At 46.3% G+C, this 23,487-nt stretch overlaps 1 protein-coding gene across 1 annotated transcript in view; it reads left to right on the top strand.

Moving 5' to 3' along the window:
* UHRF1BP1 (UHRF1 binding protein 1) overlaps positions 1-23,487 on the top strand; it is a 944,367-nt gene that overhangs the window by 610,364 nt on the left and 310,516 nt on the right. The window contains exon 18 of the mRNA XM_040424154.1: positions 15,758-16,005. Within this exon, the coding sequence (XP_040280088.1) occupies positions 15,758-16,005 (248 nt within the window). The remainder of the gene's footprint in view (positions 1-15,757; positions 16,006-23,487) is intronic.

The following is a 23,487-nucleotide window of genomic DNA, read 5'->3' as shown; positions in this document are numbered from 1 at the left end:
AAGGGCCCAAAAGGAGCACCATCCAGGGCTGAAGATAATTTCCGGAACATCTCCCCCGTGACGCCCTGCCTGCGGGACGGGGGATTAGACCCACCCTTCTGGACCCCTCGTAAGGTGGCCTTGACTGCGTGCGCAGAAAAAATGGACCCGCCACCTGGGTTGCGGAGCATGGTGTGGTGTTGGACGCCCGCTAGGTACAACTTAATGGTGTTGTAGGAGAGGTGTAACTGGTGGTGGCAATGGGCGATGAAGGCCATGATGTAAGGAATGTCCGCCAGGCCAGCCTGCGGGTGCAGACGTGAAAACTCCTGGAAGGTTTTCAGGCCTGAAAGGTAGTTCCTGGCCGTGTTTGAGGCAAGGGACTGCTGCGCCAGGTCCCTTGCTGAAGAGACGAGCATGCCTAGTCCATTGTCAGGGAACTGAAAGGCGGGGTGGGATATCTGCGCGGCTCGGCCTCCGGCATGACCTGGAAAAAGAGTTCAAAATTAAACCTAGACAGCGCGTCGGCTGCTACATTCCTCTGCCCCGGGATGTGGCTACAATGCACGTGGAAGTTATGTGACAGGGCCAGCCAAACCAGCTGGCGCAACAGCGCCATGATCTTGGGGGACTTGGCCCTGCCCTTGGCCAAGATGTCGACCAAGGCCTGGTTATCTGTCACAAACATCACCGGCAAGTTAGCCCAGAGGTGGCCCCATGCCTGAGCAGCTGCCACGATGGGGTACAATTCCAACAGAGAGGAGGTGCGGATGGATTCAGCCTCCTCTAAGATGGTACTGGGCCAACGATCCGCTAGCCACTGGGAACCCCAAATGGCAGCGTAGCCGCAAGATGCAGCTGCGTCTGAAAAAATGGTCGGGCAGGAGGAAGACCAAGGTGATACAAAAAAGGAGACGCCGTTCCATCGGGACAGGAACAACTCCCACATGGCCAGGTCTGCCATGGCCTGGCCGTCCAATCGGATGATGCTGTCCTGTTCAGGTGCTGAGGGAAGAAGCTGGAGCAGCCTTGACACGAAGGTTCTTCCCTGGGGCATAATCCTGGAGGCAAAGTTGAGCTGCCCCAGAAGAGACTGCAACTCGACTCTAGTGAGGCATCCCGTGGCTGCCGCATGGGAAATGACCTCCCGACACTGAGTGAGTTTCTCTTCCGGTAGGCTGGCTTGCAACAGAACCGAATCCAGGACGATGCCCAAGAATGAGACCCTCATGGCAGGACCCTCAGTCTTTGACTCCGCGATCGGAACAGCCAGACTGGCGAACAATCCGAGGAGGACGGTGAGTATGCCGGACCCGCCCTGCGGATCCTCGACAACAAGAAAATCGTCGAGGTAGTGGATGGCCGACCGGAGGCCCCCGTGATGGATCAGGATCCAATGTAGCGCCTTGGCCAGCTGGTCGAATAACCATGGGCTACTCTTGGATCCAAACATGAGCCTGTTGGCGAAAAAATACTGGCCGGCCCACTCAATGCCGCAGAATTGCCATAACTGCGGCAGGATGGGAAGGAGTTTAAATGCATCCGCAATGTTAACCTTTGCCAGCCAAGCGCCCCTACCATGCAACAGGATGGCCTGGATGGCGTCGTCCACTGAGGAATAACGCAAGGAAAATTCTTCCGAGGGAATCAGAGAATTAAGGCTCGGAATACCAGACACATGAGGGGCGGACAGATCATAAATTAATCTTTTTTTATTAGTGTTCTTATTTGCCACTAAGCCGATGGGGTTAATGCGCCATGAGGAAAACGGGATGCGTGGGAACGGGCCTATGAGGAACCCCTTGGATACTTCCGACTGGAGCAACTCGCTAGTTGCTGGAGGGTCCAGGGTGGCGGACAGCAGATTCCTGCCCTCCCAGGGCACCTGCGGCAGAGTGATGAGCCCTGTGTGGAACCCCTGGCGGAAGCCTGCCAACAGGAACGCCACGAAGTCCTGATCGTGGTGATCGCGAAGGAGTGCCGCCAAGAGGTCCACGTTGATGTCCGCTAGTCAGGAACCTTTGAAAGATTTCTTTGGGCAGGCGGACCGTGGGTGGGCCCTGAAGCACAGGGAGCAGACGTGGAGTGACCTGCAGCTGGCATATGAGCACCCCCCTGAATTAAAGTTATTGCAGACCTGGCTCTTCCCCAGGTAGACAATAGGTCTGCTGAGCTTGTCTGTGGAGGGGTTGGATGGAAATGACCCGGAGGTCCCCGGGATGGCCCTGTCCTGAGACGGGTGCGCGGTATTGGGGCACCATTCCGAGGAGTGGAAAATCGACTGACACGTCGCACAGTTGGGAGCCCTGAGGCCAGCGAAGTGACGGCAGAAGAGCTCGGTGTCAATCAAGGACCAGCTGGTGACATACTGGAACTGGGCCAGAGCTGCCGCCGCCTTAGCTGCACAGGAACGGTGGTAGTCATAGAAGGCCGACCCACCATACTTGTGCCCTAGGTCAGTGACCAGGTACAAATAGCTGTCCAGCTCCTCTCTTCTCTGGCTGTGCGGTGCAGATGATGTCCCTGAAGAGGCTGAAGGCCAGGACAAATTCCGGGATGGTCAACTTGCGGTTGAGCCGCGAATCCTTGGCCCGAAGGACCACCGACACATCGCCACAGTTGATGACCCGGTTCTCGGGAATATCTTGAGCGGCAATGAGGATTGATGCCAGATTGACATCTTTCCCCGCCAGGATGTCTCTCTTAAGGTTATCAGGAATGAAGTGAGAGGGGGACACTTGTGGAATGGGTCTTGGCGTACCTGTAGCCAGCCAGCCTGATGTAGAGGGAGTCATCAGCGGAACGGGAGCCGGTGGTACAACGGGTGGCCGAGATTCGAGCTCCGAAACCCTTGCCCGAACATCCGCCACCGAGTCCACCAGGGAATTCAGGGTCGCCTGTAGCTGCACCAGGGACAAATGGATGGCCGACGCCTCCGGCTGCACTGCCGCGGTGCTGGGGCTGGTCATGAGCAGTTTGTATAGCTCTGCCTTTCTTGCGGTGGCCGGGTGTGGAATGCCTCTTCGGTTTAACTCGGCCAACAGTTTTGGGATGGTCCAGCTCCGAAGGGATGAGGGACCCGCTTGGCTTGACACGATCGAGCCGGAGATGGAAAGGCCGTCCTCCATGTCCGAGGCTCGAGACATGGCAGAGCAGCTAAAAAATACAAGGCATGACAAAATAAAAAAAAAATAAAAAAAAGAGGGTGACGACGTACAGGAATTTGAATTGGTGCACGACAGAGAGACACGTACCGGTAACGGAATTCACGAGACGGCTCAGTCGAACCTGGCCTAACCGAACAGACGAAGACAATTAACGCGTGGTTATGACTTGACTGGGACCGAGGTGGTGCCAGTGCGAACTTACCTGAACAGGACCGAAAGGAACGGAGAACTGGGAACAAACTTCTGTAAATAAAGCAACAGGCGAAAAACATTTGAAAGTGCAGAGGACACGGGTGCCCACCAACCTGCGGAACCAGGCGAACTGGCCAGGCTGGGGCTCACCCTAAGGCCAAGTGACCATCCGAGCGCATCGGATCGGACACCTGACCGAAAAGAGAGCCGCCTGAACGTACCAGGCGGTTTGACAGGAGAGAAGGCGCGTAGCCATGAAATAGAGGCTGCGCGTAGCAGCGGCCCGCAAAGGGCAGTGGTAAGCCATGAACCTAGGAGTTACGGAAAGCAAAAATGACCAGGGAAGAAGCCGACGGCCCCTTTGGAAGACTTGAAAGCTGAAGGACAGGTGCGTGAACCCGTGTGATAGACAAGAAAAAACGTGAAGACCTGGGCGTACCAGGAGTGAACCAAGCCCCGGGCGTACCAGGGAAGGAGGAGGCGCCACCAAACCGTGACCGGACACCCGACTGTGACCGGCCGACAAAGACTTGGCAAATCGGGTTTTGTGCTGTAAATACTTCTATATATATTTTTTATTTTTATTTTTTTTACGTTTGTCTATGTGGACTATATGGCGGGTTTTGCGCCGTGCCGGGAACGAGGTGAGCCGGCCAGACCAGTGAGAAACCCCCCCCCCTTCCCCGGCATGGATGAGCCGGGCCGGCTGCCGGCTGCGCTTCCTGACGCCATACCGCCAGGAAACACAGGGAGACGAGCGGAGGAGGGACCCGGAAGCCCGTGCGTTCCACGCTGGAACGCACCGGTAGCATGAGGCGGAGGGAGGGTGCCAGACCGCCGCAGTCCTTGCCCTGCGAAAGAGCCCCCCCCCCTACTTACCACCAGGAGACACGAACTCTGCAAGAGGCGACCGTAAGTACCAGGAAACACACGAACACTAGCCAGTGAATGACCAAGAACCGGAACGCCCAATGTGATGAGGTAAGTGGGGGTTTAAATAGGCTCAAGCCCCTCCCACAAATGCAGGCTGAACCTCAGCCTTACCAACATATATATATATATATATATATATATATACACACTATTTGACAGATATATACAGATATTTATATATGTGTCATATATAAGCATCTGTATATTTATTGAGTAGGGCTTATTATTCATATTCGTTGGTGGTATAGTGTTAATAATTGTACTTTTGATAAAAATCATTTATTGTTTTTTATTCCCATTTCGTTGGTGGTTTTTGTGGCAGCATGCTTATTACATACATACTTACCTGATTCGAGCATCCAGCGACGTCATCCAGACTCTCCGCCTCCTTCCAGCGATGCCGGCGTCTTCTCTTCCGGGTGTATGCGATGACGTCATCGACGCAGGCGCATTGAGGATGGAGCGGTCGAGCGAGCGACAAATTCTAACAGCGCCAGCAGAGAACGATTCCCTTCCCTGGCCCTGTCAATCAGAATGCAGAGGGGGCGTCATTACGATCGGAGGATGCGGCTGCTACCAGCAAGTAGCCGCCCTACTTGCTGGTAGCAAGGTAATTAGCATATTTCAAAAATCGATTTTTAGCAAATTCTACTGAACGAAAATCATTAATTAGCTTATGTATGCTGAGATCGCACTATAGGGATTATTAGTAAAGAAAAAAAAAAACGGTTTAATGGGGTGACAGAAGCCCTTTAAGGGTTAAATGTTGGTGTAAAAACCTTTTCTCTTGATGTAGTAGATGTCACCTAGTTATGATTGCAGTCCTGGGTATAAATAAATTATGGGAGAGACTTTTGTATTGACCTTTATGCTGGGTTCACATGTGTCTGAATACTCCGCATTTTAAGAAATCTCATCCACACACTGCTTACAAAAGCTGCTCAGTAAATTTCCCTGCAGTGCGAATATAAAATTGTTCCATATCAATTCATGCTGCGGTTCTCCCCAGCAGATGTCAAATCATTGAGCAGGCACCTAGGGTAAATGCGCCGGGGGGTCCTGTGACTCCCCCATGTCGGCGATCGCAGAAAACCACAGGTCAATTCAGACCTGCGGTTTTCTGCGTTTCCGGGTTATTCGGGTCTCTGGGGACCCGATAAGCCGGAACAGGATGGTGATCGGTGGTGTGATTTAACCCACCAATCACCATCCTGCGATCCTGAGTGGTGATGGTGACATCACCTCTCAGGATCGCCTCTGATTGGTTGGTGGGCGGGCCGGCGGGAGATTCAAATGTTGCCAGCGCTCCTCTCCTCCTCCTTTTGTGACCCAGAGCCGGAGAAGAGAGGAGCGCTGCCTGCACGTCATCGATCTGTGCCAGCATCACCCCATCTGTGCCCACCAGGACCCGATCTGTGCCCCAGCACCCCCCATCTGATTAGCAGGTACTTAGGGAAAGTATAGGGAAAGGTTGGGCTAGGCAGGGATAATAAAGGGAAAGTTAGTTTCGCACACCCCACCGCTGATCAACTTCGGACGGTTGATCAGCGGTTTATTTATTTATTTTTTTCAAATTTTTTGCCCTTTTTTTTTTAGTTAGTCCTTTTTTTTTTTCTGTTAGTTTTATGGTGAGTTTGCGAACACCTGTGCCCCCACACACACGCACACTGAATAAAGATTTACATGCACGCACATACACACACAGACACACACTCCCCTATGGCCCGCCGGACATTCTTGGCCGAGGAGGCATACGCCCAGCTTGCCTCTGACTCCGAGAGTCCCAGTGAGGACGAGGATGACTCCACTTTCCTGTTGTCATCCGCGTCCTCCTCATCATCTAGCGATGATGATGAGCCCCCAAGGCGGCGGAGACGTCGCCAGGCGGAGCAAGGGGACCGCCATGTTAGGGACCCTGTGGCCCACCCTAGCACGAGCAGCTCTGGGGCTCGTACTAGTTTTCCGGCCCACAAGTTAAATCCACCTGAGCCTCCTGCCGGTGAACTTGTCTGGTGTACCCCAGAGTGATATGAGCCCGCGATTCCTGATTTTGTAGGCCAATCAGGAATCCAGATTTCCACAGTGGGCTACACTGAATATGACTTTTTTTGTCATTTTTTCAGTGACCCACTGATAAATCTGATGGTGGAGCAGACGAACCTGTAAGCCCAACAGTTCGTTGCTCAACACCCGGGCTCCTTTTGGCTGGACGTGGGTCAGGGCAGCCGAGATGAGGACATTTTGGGGCCTCGTGCTGCATATCGGCCTGGTCAAGAAACCCAGTGTCAGGCATTACTGGAGTGGGGACGTCCTCTACCAGACCCCACTTTACAGTACGGCCATGACACGCTCCCGGTTTGAGGCCATCCGGAAATGTCTGCATTATTCAGATAATGCAGCATGTCCCCCCCAAGGTGATCCTGCCCATGACCGTCTGTATAAGATACGGCCGGTCATCGATCACTTTGGGGCCAAATTTGTACAGGCCTATGTACCTGGAAGGGAGGTAGCGGTTGATGAGTCTCTCATTGCGTTCAAGGGTAGACTCATTTTCCGCCAGTATGTTCCCTCAAAGCGGGCGAGGTATGGCGTGAAGCTATACAAACTTTGTGAGAGTACCTCAGGGTAAACTTACAAGTTTAGTGTATACGAGGGGCGAGATTCCCGTATTCAACCCCCAGAATGTCCCCCCACTCTGGGTGTTAGCGGGAAACTTGCGTGGGACCTTATGCACCCACTGCTAGATAAGGGTTACCACCTTTACGTGGATAACTTTTTTTATACTAGTATCCCCTTGTTCCAGTCCCTTGCCGCCATATCCACGTCTGCTTGTGGGACCGTGCGGAAAAATCAACGCGGCCTCCCTGGCCTCCCCCTCCAGGTACCTATCCCCAGGGGTGATACCCGTGCCCTTACCACTGGAAACCTGTTGCTGGTCAGGTATAAGGACAAGAGGGATGTCCTTGTACTGTCCACAATTCATGGTAACGGCATCACCCCTGTCCCTGTGCGAGGTACCGCGGCAACGGTCCTCAAGCCCGATTGTATCGTCGACTACAATCGGTATATGTGAGGAGTTGATCTCTCTGATCAAGTCCTCAAGCCATATAATGCCATGCGCAAAACCCGGGCATGGTACAAAAAAGTTGCGGTCTACTTGGTGCAGGTTGCCATGTACAACTCTTTTGTGCTGTCCCGGAGCGCTGGCAACACATTCCTTCAGTTCTATGAGGCAGTCCTCATGGCCCTGATCTTTTCGGACCGGGAAAGAGCAGGCCGGAGTACCTCAGGAACTGTAGGCGCCCAGATCGTCCCTGGCCAACACTTTCCAGGTGTGTTCCCCCATACTGGAAAGAAGGGACGAACCCAAAAAAAGGTGCAGTGTGTGTCACAGGAGGGGGATACGGAAGGACACCACTACTCAATGTGACACGTGCCCCGATCATCCGGGCCTCTGCATTATTGGTTGCTTCAGGGAGTACCACACTTCTATGGAGTACTAAATTTATATCCCAATTTAGCCACTGACATCGGATAAAAAAACTAGTTCTCAGGAAAATTGTAAAAACGAAAATAATTTATTAAAAGTATACAAATTAGGTAAAAAGGATAATATAGTCTAAAACCTAAATAATTGTAAAAAAAGTAGACTTATTAGGTATCTCCGCGTCCGGAAGAATATCCTCTATAAAAATACCCCATGACCCAACCCCCAAGATTAACACGGTCCAAAACTGCTTTTTTTTTTGTCACCTTACATAATAAAAAGTTTAATAGCAAGCGATCAAAAAGTCATATAGCCCCCAAAATAGATACCAAAATAGATGCCAATAAAACCGTCCTCTCATCCCACAAAAAATGAGCCCCCACATAAGATAATCAGCTAAAAAGCAAAAAAATAAAATGACTCTTAGACTTTAGAGATACAAAAAAAAAATGTTTTGTATCAAACAATATAGTCTCAAACCTAAATAATTGTAAAAAAAGTAGACTTATTAGGTATCGCCGCGTCCGTAAGAATCTCCTCTAGAAAAATACCCCATGACCTAACCCCCTAGATTAACACGGTAAAAAAAAAATTTTAAACTGTGCCAAAACCGCTATTTTTGGCACTTTTCCATTTCAATCTGTTTTTTTCCGGTAACAAAACAATAGTTAACAACCAAACAAAACTTTATATTTATTACCCTGATACTGCAGTTTACAGAAACGCCACATTTGTGGTCGTAAACTGCTGTATCAGTAAAAGGGAGGCCGCAAAAGGAAAGAACCAACATGGTTTCTGGAAGGCCGATTTTGATGGCCTTTTTTATTGACACCATGTCCCATTTGAAGACCCCCTGATGCCCCCCTAGAGTAAAAACTCCCTAAAAGTGACCACATCTAAGAATCTACACCCCTCAAGGTATTCAAAACTTATTTTACAAACTTTATTAACCCTTTAGGTGTTCCTCAACAGTTAATGGCAAATGGATATGAAATTTCAGAATTTCAATTTTTGGTAACCTTGCCTCACAAAAATGTAATATAGAGCAACCAAAAATCGTATGTACCCTAAAAATAGTCTTAAAAAAAAACGCCACCTTATCCTGTAGTTTCCAAAATGGGGTCTCTTTTAGGGAGTTTTTACTCCAGGGGTGCATCAGGGGGGTTGAAACAGGACACAGTGTAAATAAACCGGTCCATAAAAATCTGCCCTCAAAAAACCACATGGCGCTCAGTTCCCTCTATGCCCCGCCGTGTGGCCGTACAGTAGTGTATGACCACATATGGGGTGTTTCTGTAAAGGGCAGAGTCAGGGCAATAAAGATACAGTCTTGTTTGGCTGATAACCCTTGCTTTGTTAGTGGTTAAAATTGAAAATTTGGCAAAAAAATGAAATTCTCCAATTTCATCCCCATTTGCCAATAACTCTTGTGCAACACCTAAAAGGGTTAACGACGTTTGTAAAATCATTTTTGAATACCTTGAGGGGTGTAGTTTCTTAGATGGGGTCACTTTTAGGGAGTTTCTACTCCAGGGGTGCATCAGGGGGGTTGAAACAGGACACGGTGTAAATAAACCAGTCCATAAAAATCAGCCCTCCAAAATCCACACGTCGCTCCTTTCCCTTTACGCCCCGCCGTGTGGCCGTACAGTAGTACGGCCACATATGGGGCTGTTAACCCTTGCTTTGTTAGTGGAAAAAATGGGTTAAAATTGTAAATTTGGAAAAAAAATGAAATTCTCCAATTTCATCCCCATTTGCCAATAACTCTTGTGCAACACCTAAAGGGTTAACGACGTTTGTAAAATCATTTTTGAATACCTTGAGGGGTGTAGTTTCTTAGATGCGGTCAATTTTAGGGAGTTTCGACTCCAGGGGTGCATCAGGGGGGTTGAACCAGGACACGGAGTAAATAAACCGGTCCATAAAAATCGGCCCTCCAAAAACCACACGGCGCTCCTTTCCCTCTATGCCCTGCCGTGTGGCCGTACAGTAGTGTACGACCACATATGGGATGTTTCTGTAAACGGCAGAGTCAGGGCAATAAAGATACAGTCTTGTTTGGCTGTTAACCCTTGCTTTGTTAGTTGAAAAAATGGGTTAAAATTGAAAATTTAGCAAAAAAATGAAATTCTGAAATTTCATCTCCATTTGCCAATAACTTTTGTGCAACACCTAAAGGGTTAACGACATTTGTAAAATCAGTTTTGAATACCTTGAGGGGTGTAGTTTCTTAGATGGGGTCATTTTTATGGAGTTTCTACTCTAGGGGTGCATCAGGGGGGGCTTCAAATGGGACATGGTGTAAATAATCCAGTCTAGCAAAATCTGCCTTCCAAAAACCATATGGCGCACCTTTCCCTCTACGCCCTACTGTGTGGCCGTACAGTAGTGTACGACCACATATGTGGTGTTTCTGTAAAGGGCAGAGTCAGGGCAATAAAGATAGTCTTGTTTGGCTGTTAACTCTTGCTTTGTTAGTGGAAAAAATTGGTTAAAATTGAAAATTTGGCAAAAAATTTCATCCCCATTTTCCAATAACTCTTGTGCAACACCTAAAGGGTTAACGAAGTTTGTAAAAATCCGTTTTGAATACCTTGAGGGGTGTAGTTTATAGAATGGGGTCATTTTTGGGTGGTTTCTATTATGTAAGCCTCGCAAAGTGACTTTAGACCTGTACTGATCCCTAAAAATTTGCTTCTAAACTTCTAAGCCTTGTAACATCCCCAAAAAATTAAATATAATTCCCAAAATGATCCAAACATGAAGTAGACATATGGGGAATGTAAAGTAATAACTATTTTTAGAGGTATTACTATGTATTATAGAAGTAGAGAAATTGAAACTTGGAAATTTGCAATTTTTCACAAATTTTTGCTAAATTTGGTATTTTTTTTATAAATAAAAATGTATTTTTTTGACTTCATTTTACCAATGTCATGAAGTACAATATGTGATGAAAAAACTATCTCAGAATGGCTTGGATAAGTCAAAGCGTTTTAAAGTTATCACCACTTAAAGTGACATGGGTCAGATTTGCAAAAAATGGCCTGGTCCATAAGGTGAAATAAGGTTGTGTCCTTAAGGAGTTAATAAGCTTTAATGTCATTTACTTTTAAGAATTTATCTAAACCCTTTTTAAAACTGTCCACTGTTCCTGCTGTGACCACATCCTGAGGAAGTCTATTCCACAGATTTACAGTTCTTACAGTAAAGAAGTTTTGATACTTCTGGAGACTGAACTTTTTTCTTCTCCAGTCGGAGGCAGTGCCCCCTTGTCTTTTGAGGGCATTTGACATGGAACATTTTTTCAGCTTATTTTTTGTATTGCTCATTTATATATTTGTATAGGTTAATCATGTCCCCCTTAGACGTCTCTTCTCAAGACTAAATACAGGGTGGGCCATTTATATGGATACACCTTAATAAAATGGGAATGGTTGGTGATATTAACTTCCTATTTGTGGCACATTAGTATATGTGAGGGGGGGAACTTTTCAAGATGGGTGGTGACCATGGTGGCCATTTTGAAGTCGGCCATTTTGAATCCAACTTTTGTTTTTTTAATAGGAAGAGGGTCATGTGACACATCAAACATATTGGTAATTTCACAAGAAAAACAATGGTGTGCTTGGTTTTAACGTAAAGTTATTCTTTCATGAGTTATTTACAAGTTTCTGACCACTTATAAAATGTGTTCAATGTGCTGCCCATTGTGTTGGATTGTCAATGCAACCCTCTTCTCCCACTCTTCACACACTGATAGCAACTCCGCAGGAGAAATGCTAGCACAGGCTTCCAGTATCCGTAGTTTCAGGTGCTGCACATCTCGTATCATCTGAAGGCAATCGTCTATGCTGTGAAGATACGAGATGTGCAGCACCTGAAACTACAGATACTGGAAGCCTGTGCTAGCATTTCTCCTGTGGTGTTGCTATCAGTGTGTGAAGAGTGGGAGAAGAGGGTTGCATTGACAATCCAACACAATGGGCAGCACATTGAACACATTTTATAAGTGGTCAGAAACTTGTAAATAACTCATGAAAGAATAAAGTTACGTTAAAACCAAGCACACCATTGTTTTTCTTGTGAAATTCCCAATAAGTTTAATGTGTCACATGTCCCTCTTCCTATTGAAAAAACAAAAGTTGGATTCAAAATGGCAGACTTCAAAATGGCCGCTATGGTCACCACCCATCTTGAAAAGTTTCCCCCCTCACATATACTAATGTGCCACAAACAGGAAGTTAATGTCACCAACCATTCCCATTTTATTAAGGTGTATCCATATAAATGGCCCACCCTGTACATTTAATTATTTTAATCTTTCTTCATAACTAAGACCCTCCATGCCCCTTATCAGTTAGTCGCTCTCCTCTGTACTTTTTCCAGCTGCAGAGTGTCCTTTCTATGGACTGGTGCCCAGAACTTGATGGACTTATGTCTTTTTTCAACCGTATTAACTATGTTACTCTGTAACGCCTTACATGGTCTGATTAGTGATTTTTGTAATGTGGTAGAACTATGTTGTCATTGCATATGTTGTGCATTTATGCCCCTTCGTCTGATTTTATTTGGTTTGTCAGCATTGGCTTGACACTGTTTGCTACAGTTTTCTTGACACATTGGCTTAACACTGTTTGCTATTCTTTTCCATGTCAATTTTACCTATTGTTTTCCTGTTAAAGGGGTAGGATATTATCCCAATGTCTGATAGGTGCAGGTCCCATATCTGTGACCTGCACCTAGCTCTAGAACAAAGCCTGCAAAGTGGGAGGGTGAACTGCGCATGCGCGGCTGCCCTTCATTAATTTGTATCGGAGTGCCAGGAATAACCGAGCATCACTCCTGGGTATGTTTAGAAGTCCCATTAAAATAAATGGCACTGCACAAGTGTGGCCACTGCTCTATTCACTTCTATGGGGCTTACAAAAATAGCCGAGCCAGCACTAGGCTATTTTCGGTACTCCCATAGAAATGAATGGAGGGTGGCCACACATATGTGGTGTGCCCTCACTTTGCAGGCTCTGTTCTAAGGATGGTTGTGGGTCTCAGAGGTGGGACCTGCACATATCAGACATTGGGGGTATATCCTAGTGATATGCCCCCAGTGTCCAAGATGGGACAACCCCTTTAAGAAGTACTGCTGACATGTATTTTCCATTTCTGTGTGCACAATTTTACATTTATCGGTGTTAAAGAGGACCTTTCACCTCTCCAGACATGTCTGTTGTAGTAACTACTTGTATTCCCCATGTAATAACAATTCTGGATCATCTATTTTTATGACTCTGTGTTGTGCCATTCCAATATTATTTCTACTAGAACCTATGAATTAATGGTCAGCAGCTTGCAGTAAAGGTACAGATTGGTGTTAACATGGGGGGGGGGGGGTCCCTGTACAGTCTGCCAATAGCAGCACTGATTGGACAGAGTCAGACACACCTGCTACTGGTAACCCCCAGCATTACCATTACTGCAGACTGCTGGGAATGTATCTGTAAATCTCTAGCAGGAATAATATAGGAATAGCACAAAATAGAATCATAAGAATAGATGCTCTAGAACTGTAATTACATGGAGAATGCAAGTAGTTACTAAAACTGACACGTCAGGAGAGTTGACAGGTCCACTTTAAACCTTATCTAAATCCATCTGCAGCCGTAACCTGTCCTTCTTTGTGTAAGGGCCCTATTAGATTGAATAATATTCAGGCCAATTATGGGAAACAAGTGTTCATTGGAATGCTCCTTTCCAATAATTGGCCCATATAATCATGCTCCCGATTACCCAATAAATGAGAAAACAAAACAATTTGTTGGCTGATTTGCAACTTTCATCAAGATGAAAGATGCATGATTATCGGTCAGCACATTTCCCTGTGTAATCAGGCATGTGCTGCCGATAATCAATAGAACTGATTTAATAGGCCAGTTTGGACAAGTGTCAATGGATGTGTTTATTGTTCCTTGGCGCATGTTCAGCCTAAACATCGGTTTAGTATTATCTGAAAGAATTTATATTTCATTGTTGATATGAACAGAATCCAGCTCTGCCCCCTTATGTGGTTTCATATATGGTTTATATCAGGGATGCTCAACCTACGGCCCTCCAGCTTTTGTAAAACTGCAACTCCCACCATGCCCTGCTGTGGGCTGATAGCTGTAAGCTGTCCGGGCATGATGGGAGTTGTAGTTTTGCAACAGCTGGAGGGCCACAGGTTGGGCATCCCTGGTTTATATCATTATCTTCAAACAGAAGAGTTGAACGGAACTCCTCTTAGAGATAGGCGGTGCTCAGTGGTAAAGGACACTAACAGTAATGATAGAAACCACGGCACTCTGAAGAGATTTTTTTGTAATAATTTCTTATTTATGTCATAGTATCATTTCATTGTTTTAATCCATCCGCATAATTAAATAATTACTGGCCAACGTTTCGGTCCTACATGGACCTTGTTCATGGCCTTAGTGTCTTGGGCATCATGAATGGCGGATGTGGTGGCCATCCATGATGCCCATGACACTAAGGCCGTGAACAAGGTCCATGTAGGACCGAAACGTTGGCCAGTAATTAATTAATTATGCGGATGGATTCAAGCAATGAAATAATACTATGAGATAAATAAAAAATTATTACAAAAAAATCTCTTCAGAGTGCTGTGGTTTCTATCATTACTATATCATTATTTTCGGCTTGAAGAGTTGTGGAGAAGTAATAATATTCAGAACACATTATACATACTCAAATGGTGCAGTGCTAACATTTGTTATTCTCCTTACCAATGGTATCATGGCTCAGAGTGTACTTTAGTGGAATATTATTTTTTTAAAATATCTGGGCCGTTCTTTAATGCATAGTTCTGGATTGAAACTGTAAATAATAATCTTATAGGCATTGTCCCTCTTAAATAACTCAGACAGCAACTCTAAATGTGATAATAAAAACTATTGGGGTCATTTATCAAACTTGTGTAAAGTCAAAGTAGCTTAATTGCCCATAGCAACCAATCAGATTCCACCTTTCTTTTTTCCAAAAAAAAAAGCGGAATCTGATTGGTTGCTAAGGGCAACTAAGCCAGTTTTACTTTACACCAGTTTGATAAATGAACCCATATATTTTCATTTATTCCCCTGCCACTTCCAGTGTTGCGATGGTTCTGCACTGAAGATATCATCTTCCTGTCTGCAGTGACATTCCATCCAGTGCATCCAAACAATGTCCTCCAGTATAGATAATAGCACTGCTTGAGGCCAGTGGGTGGATGCAGTGGTGATGTGCATGGATTGCCACCACTGCAGCCAGGAAAACCTACAGCAGCGGGAGGACTGCAGAGTAACACTCAAAGTGGCAGGGGAAAAATGTGATGAGTAAGGCCCCTTGCAGATGAGCGAGTATTCCGTGCGGATGTGATGCATTTTTCACGTGCAAAATGCATTCAATTTTATTGCACCGGCGCAATGAAAACTGAACGCGATCGCATACAAAACTGAATAACTTTGCTTTTCACTTAACGCATTCGCAACGCATCCGGACCTAATCCGCTCACACTCGTCTGCAAGGGGCCTAAGTATACTTTTATTGTTTCATCACATTTACAACTGCTGCCCTAGGTTTTATTTAAATAGTAGTCTTTTTTGTGTCTATGTTTTCTCATAAAACATGTCCTGTAGAACACCCTTTTGCCACATTAGAGTTTATGTACACAATTTTTTATTTTTCATTGCAAAAATATTCCAATTGGTTTTCATTAAAAATTTGTTGTTTGGCTTCAGCATCCTGTATGTTAACAAGCTGCAGAATGCTATTTATTGATCAATCTGTCAGATGAGCTTTCTGACAGTTCATTACCAGATCCATCTTTCCTCTTTGAACAATCACTTAGCTGAATTCTGATGAAATAAATCAGATATGATCAGAATGCAATAAATGAGACATTATGCAGAACATGTTGCAGTACAGTTTATAATGTTCCAAATCTGTTTCCATGTTTTAATAGGTCTTTTAACAAGTACTCCCACCACAACATCTCCACGTATGATCTTGAACTTTGATATTGGTCCTACTGCAGCTTCTCTCTCTCCACTTGCTGTACATAATGGATTTTTACAATTACATATTCAAGATTTTAGCTTGGAGATTCCTATATCTGCTTTAACACATATAGGACCTTTTCTAGAGGATGAACAGATTCCCAAAACACTGCCAATGATTATTCAAGTTACCAACAGCAAGCTGATATTGAGAGTGAGTATCTAGCTACACCAAATAATATCCAAATTAAAATAAGTAAGGTTTACTAATTGTGTGGATCAAATGACAACCAGTTGTGTAATCAGACCAAATTATGTTGTATAGCTTTCATGATATAAAAAATAAATAAATATATATATATATATATATATATATATATATATATATATATATAAAGGGGGAATATTAATCACTAATATTTATGCAAATATCAATAATTAATATTCATAAATGTGAGGAGCCATCTATTGATGACTCCGCCCACTTATACCTTTATATAACAATAATACAATACTTTCACTATACTTTGCCTTACGCTAATCACTAAGCTAGCTGCATGCGCCTTACTAAACTAACTATCGCTAATAACCACACATTACACAGATAGTTATATGTAAAACATAGTATTTATTAATACCAACAATACACTACGCACGCAATACACTAACAATACAGTACTATAAATACAGCACTAAACTACACTACACAGTTCCCAAGTTCCACCCACAAACTAACTATACAATACACACATACACACACGTATTAGCAGCCCACCCCACCTGTCTAATTCTATCCCTAAGAGTACGACGAAGGGTTATTGGTGGCACTGCAGGGGTGAATGCAGTCCACAGACATTGGGTAGGGGTCCAGCAATGCAAGGGTTAATGCCTTGCAAGTATAGTAGGATTAGGGTAAGGGGAACTAAAGGGTAGGGATCCAGCAATGCAAGGGTTGGATACAGCAATGCAAGGGTTAATACCTTGCAAGTGATAACAGGTATGCTCCTGTTAGGATACAGCAATGCAAGGGTTACAGCAATGCAAGGGTTAATACCTTGCAAGTGATAACAGGGATGCTCCTGTTAGGATCAATGCAAGGGTTAATACCTTGCAAGTGATAACAGGGAACAGGAATGCTCCTGTTAGGTAGTTAGGGATTCAGCAATGCCAGGGTTAATACCTTGCAAGTGATTGCTGAGGTACAGGGCAATGGTAGGAGTGGATGACAGGGAGAGGGATCATAGGGTGGTGAGTTATGGGCAAGGGGTTGTAGGGGGTATGGGTATAGTTATAGGGATTGAAATGGGATGTGTTGGTGGCAGGGAAGGGACTATTATTGGGGATATAGGGGGTATGTGAGGGGTAGGTAGGGGCTAGACAGGTAGATACTTAATCCTTCCAGAGTTAGTAGGCCGGCCTTCTCCAGGTGCCCGTCATGGAGCTGCTCTCTCCCATGTGTCTCTGATTCTAGTCCAGTTGCAAGAGACCCTTGTTCCTGGCTTCGGGCTCATATATTAGCCTCAGAAACAGCTCACCTCCCCCCTCCTCAGGGATGTGACATCATAAGGTGGGGCAAAGCATAGTAACTAGGCTGATAAACTCAACAAAAGGCCTCAGATCTATTGATTCCTTAGCCTTTGAAGTCACCAGCCACCTGGAGACATATCCACCCCACTGCAGGAACTGGCTAAACGCTGTCCCTATGGGGGCATTTAAAGAGGACCTTTCACCGATTATTACTCTATGAACTAACTATACAGACATGTAGAGCGGCGCCCGGGGATCTCCCTGCACTTACTATTTTCCCTGGGCGCCGCTCCGTACTCCTGCTATATCCTCCGGTATCTCCGTTCACTAAGTTATGGTAGGCGGAGTCTGCCATTGTTCTTCTGTAGCGCTGGCCAATCGCATTGCAGAGCTCACAGCCTGTGAGAAAATAACCTCCCAGGCTGTGAGCTCTGCGCTGCGATTGGCCTGCGCTAGAGCAGAACAAGGGCAGACTCCGCCTACCATAACTTAGTGACTGGAATCTCCGCCTACTATAACTTAGTGAACAGAGATACCGGAGGGTATAGCGGGAGAACGGAGCGGCGCCCAGGGATAATAGTAAGTGCAGTGAGATCCCCGGGAGCCGCTCTACATGTCTGTATAGTTAGTTCATAGTGTAATAATCGGTGAAAGGTCCTCTTTAAGTATATATATGTATATAGATACTTGGGGCGCATCTATATACACATACACTCATTATAAACCTGGGGCATACATGGGCAGTTATAGGCCCATATATATATATACCTGGGGGAGAGCCATGGCAGATACACATATATAGATGTATGCACTGCTTACACACATCCCATATATATATATATATATATATATATATATATCTACATGAGAGGGACAGGAAATATATACTAACTATAAGGGGACACAGATCATATAAGGGGGCACAGATCAACCAGGGACCACATATTTCCCACAGGGCCCAACATGAGCCCCTGTGGGCCACTAAGGGCAGATGTGCACAGATGCTGGGCACATCCGCGCACATCATCCTATGAAGTGACCATTAATGCATGTATATATATCATACATGCATGCACATGTTTGCATGTATATATGTATATATATGAATGTGTCTCAACCCTTCCTCAACAATCCCCCTGTTGTCGGAATTTCGACAATATCTTGGGGGAAAAGGGTTGAGATATATTTGCCTCCCCCCCTCAACCCCATCTTTGGTGGAAGTTCAGGAAGGACTGTAGTGCTCACTGATCTTTAGGTACCTAGACATCCCTCATCCAGCTTCCTCCGACCTGCCCTTCATCGTAACCCACTCCTCCATCCACAGGATACACCGTCTTCTTCTCGCGGGAACTTTTCTTGACATAGTCGGCCACTCCCCACATTTGGAGTGACCACACCCCCACAGTCTCTCGGTAGTTGCCGATCTTCAGGTGTCGTCGTCCCCCCCAAATCTGGAGCAGGTTCACCCTCGCAGTCTTTAGCTGGCCTTTCTTTCAAGTAAAAATCTCCCGGTGTAGGCCACCCCCAATTGGAGTGACCACACCCCTATAGTCTCTCGGCAATATTGCCGATCTTCAGGTATGCTCCGCCTCCACGGAATCTGGAGCGGGTTCACCCTCACAACCTTTAACTGGCCTTTCTTTCAAGAAAAAGTCTTCCAGTGTCAGCCACTCCCACTTTGGAGTGACCACACCCCCACAGTCTCTCTGTATCATTGCCGATCTTCAGGTATGGCCCACCTCCAAGAATCTGGAGCGGGTTCACCCTCACAACCTCAGTCCCAACTTTCTTCAAACACGACTTTCTCTTGTTCCATCTTGATGGATGCGGTTCTCCCGTGGACAGATTAATAGGTCTTTACAAGGCAGGTCAGATTTTTCATTGCGCGACGTGATGTCATGGTACCTAAATTCTAACTGCGGAGAACACCTCCGCCACACTACACATCCAGCCCTTCCCTTAAGAACTTCACCGTTCCGGGTTTCAAGGTGGCAAATGGCAAAGGCCTGTCCCTATCGTGTCCTAATCTTATCCCCATTCCCACAATATACATGTCACATCCCTCCCAACACCACCAAATTCCATTATATGTGTGTGCCCATAGAGACTCATGCAACCTGGCATATCTCTCTACCTCCAAAGACACAGGTAGGTCGTAGACCCCCGTGTCAATGGGAAACGACTATAGGATGCAAATGTGTACAGTCAAATCCTGGGTATAGGCTGTCACACATTTGCACCTAGAGTGTCTATGGGTACACAATTGACCAACAAACAAAATCAATATATACAATACAATGTGCTATGGGGTTTCAGGGTAGTACATGTTATACGTCCCGAACCCTCATAGGAAACAAAGTGTCCATAAAATATTTGGCTACAGGACAAAGTTGGAGTTATGTCCTGAGCCTCCTCCTCCGGTTAGTTCTGTAAAGTTCTGTCTGGTTCTGGTGTATTTGGTCATTAAGTCCCTTGACCCTCTGATATGACGATGACCAGAACCAGAAGAAGTTTCACTGGGTGAAACAAGCGATCGTAAAATAAGCTCTTCCACCCGAACGTATCCAAGTCTTTCTCCAGAGCCTGAGATAATGCTCCCGCTGGATTGTGGCACAGTCCTCCATCTCTAGAACACCTCTGAACAAAGGTCGCTTGGTTGCCAAAAACCAGTGGGATCCTCTGGAGCCTCACAAGAGTGTCAGGGGGGATAGCTGGTCTCTTCTGTGGCGTCATCTGGGTTTTTCCTCTGCTTCATATAAACACACCTATGGCAGAAGAAAATACCAGGCGCTCCTGGGGGATTTCTCCCCTCACGGTGCAATTAAATGTAAAAAATCCCAGCACCAATACCTTTGACCCATGAGTAGAGAAAGGTATTGGGCTGCCCTTTATCTCACAGGACCCCTTGTTATCCTAACACTGGTGTCTGAACACCCTACCTTCAGAGGATCGCGTCCTCTGCTGCACATCCCTCTGCACCAACAGATAAGGATGGCCACCCTACTAGGTTAGGATAACTGAAGTGCTGTGGACAAAGCACCATCTTGTTATTGATGGCACCGTATCCCCGTCAACTCATGTGTACCCAGGCTGATTTCCCCCTGTGATCCTGTCCTGTGGAGGCCCGCAGAACCAATGGCATGAGTCATGCCCTGGCTCCCCAGGACCCCACAACACAAGAACACAGTCCACACTCTGCTGCCAAACACTCTGCGTGCAATCCCTATCAGAGCTGTGCTACCTGATCGGACTAGAATTAAGTGTGCAGCACAACATTACACCAATGTTGTCTGTCCGCCCCAGTCCCCAGTGCAACACAGCCCTACCGAAAACATTGAGCACAACAGTGTTATCTGTATCGATCTGGGACCCTGGTTGGCCAGAATAAATATCACACCATCTTTTGTGTGCTGCATGGAGAAGGTCCTTATGCCTTCTCCCGACCAGCAGGATTTCCCGTATGAAATTATCTGCTCGCGAACCTATACGTTCTCGATCCACAGTATAACACTGTTCCACTCCAAGGGGACACAGAATGAAACAAAAACAGCAGACTGGACTTACAGCAAGAAATGCAAACTACATAAATCAGCATGGTGGAACACATTCGTAGACAAGGACTACCACCATCAACATCCAGAAGAACGTACAAACAGATAACAAAAACACACAACATGGCCATACACAGGGAACAAACTGTGTAACAAATAGTACAGGGGTGTCAAATGTTGCCTAGCCTAGCTTGGCCACTCTGACCCCTCAGCAGCTGGTGATGCTGCCGAGAGGTAACCCCTTTATGGCCAAGCTGACTAGACCCCACTGCACAATTTGTTACTTGGCTAATTCTACTGTTGGACACATTGCAATTACTTGCACAAGGGCAATTCCTTGCAATGTGTCCTTTGTTCCCAAACCTGAAACATGTGACTTGGTTTCCTGTCCTGTGTTTTATGTTCTCACTTGTTTTGCAGTCCTTCGCTATATGACCCAAGCCACCACACGCAAAACATTTGATGTTTGCACGGCATGGCTTAGGTCCGTCCACACTGCAACCGCGCTCCCTGAATTGTTCCATCCTCAGGGAGGCACTTTTCACAATCTTTCTTTTCCCCAAAGTCAGGGAAAAATCTCTGTTAGTCTGGACAGGCTTGGTCTGGTGATTTGGCCTGTCACAGACTACTCTCCCCCCTTTTTGCCCTGCATAGGGCAAAGTTTTGGGAGATTCCGACCCTGACTTTATGGGAAAAGGAAGGGCCGGCACCAACTTGGTGATGACCTGTTGCATGCCAGTCATTATCTGGGAGCTTACAGCAACCTGAGCCTTCAATTTGGCTACCGTCACATTAGTAGAGGCAGTCTGCTCCTTGAAGTCAACTTAGCCTCAATTTCCTCCTTCTGCTTCTGCAGCTCTACTATCTGTGACTCTATCCTAGCCACCTGCGCATCTCGGTCAACAGTAGACTGCACATTCTCTGCCAGCTGTGCCTGCAATGCCAAAACCTGGTCCGAATTACTGGTACAGCACTGGCAGTGAATGGCCGGAGGAATTGTCTCCGTTGACTGAGACACCAGCGCAACTTCCTTTGGCTTACAGATGCTAACCTCAAATGTTTGCACAAGTTTGGCTAGCATCCGAAGCCGTTTGGTGGCCTTGTTCAACACCGTCCGTTTGTTAACACATAGCTTGTCGTAACTACAAGCCTGTGCTAAAAAATCGGACCACAGCATTTCTGCTGACTTGTATGTGGTGGGGAGGATGGGGTTAAATGTGCCGTGTCTGCTCAAGTGTTGCAGTGTGGGGGAAGTCCATACTCACCGTTTGCTGAGCGTCCATCTTCTCATTGGGGCCGTACATCTTCGTCCTAACAGCTGCTTGGAAGAAGTCCATTTTCTTCCGGATCGCTTCTTCCCGATCAGCCGGACTTGTACGCTGCTCCAACGAACATGGATCTCTTTTAGTGACGTGTCCTCTTCTCCCTCGCAATCACTTGAGCGATGCAGTGACCGTGTAAAGCAAATAGCAAAATATTAGTTCACAGATAGACAATAGATTCTCTGCTAAAGATTTTGATCTGCGTTTGGTGCTATAAGCAAGGAGATCCGCAGGCTTGGGCTTTCTCCCTACCATCAGACTCTGTGGCCTTACGATCAGTGGAGGAGTTTTTTAAAGCCCTGGGTCTCGTATATGATGACCCGGACAGGGTCTCACTGGCTGAGTCTAAGCTACGTAGACTTCGGCAAGAGAACCGGTCTGCTGAACTATATTGTTCCGAATTCAATAGGTGGGCTACTGATACGTTATGGAACGACTCGGCCCTTAGGAGTCAGTTCTGCCAGGGGTTGTCTGAAAAATTAAAAGACGCGCTGGCGGTATACGAGGTCCCTGGGTCTCTGGAGGCTGCTATGTCTCTGTCCATAAGAATCGACAGACGACTCAGGGAGAGACTATTAAATTTTACGGAGGCCTCTATAGGGCAGGGATCGGTTTGTTATGATCCAGTCGAACCAATGCAAATAGGTGAATCCTCCTAAGTTCCGCCGTAGGTCAGAGGTTTGTTTTCGTTGTGGGGGGAGGGGTCATTTTGTAAAGGTTTGTCCCTCAGAACCCAAGAGACCACAAACAAAGGAGCCGCCGGAAAACTAGAGTCCCCAGATTGTGCGGAGGATAACAGTCTGGGCGTATTCGTTTCCTCCATACGCATGTCTCAGTTTTTGTTGTCCGCTACCGTTGAGGCGGGCAATAAGACTGAGATCTGTTCTGTCTTTTTGGACAGTGGGGCGGGGGTCAACTTGGTGGATTCATGGTTTGCTCAGGCTCTGGGTTTTACTCCGGAACCGATACGCAGAACTATTCCTGTTTTTGCCATCGACTCCTCCCCTCTTACTCAGAAAGAGTTAACTCAGATCATCCATAATATCCATCTGCAGGTAGGGGACCTCCATAAAGAGCATATCTCTTGTTATGTCCTGGACGGTCTTCCGGCTCCTATGGTATTGGGGCTTCCCTGGCTGGTGACTCACAATCCAGTGGTGGATTGGCAGGCCGGGGAGATTGTGGAGTGGAGTGAACATTGTAAGGACAACTGCTTCAGTAGTAGGTGCTCTACACTCTCTGTAACATCTTTACCTGCCTTTCTGTCAGATTTTGTGGATGTGTTCTCTGAGAAGG

The sequence above is a fragment of the Bufo bufo genome, chromosome 3, assembly GCF_905171765.1.
Source record: "Bufo bufo chromosome 3, aBufBuf1.1, whole genome shotgun sequence".
Lineage (NCBI taxonomy): Eukaryota > Metazoa > Chordata > Amphibia > Anura > Bufonidae > Bufo > Bufo bufo.
The sequence above is the reverse complement of the archived record's forward strand: the minus strand, read 5'-3'. Positions and strand labels throughout refer to the sequence as shown.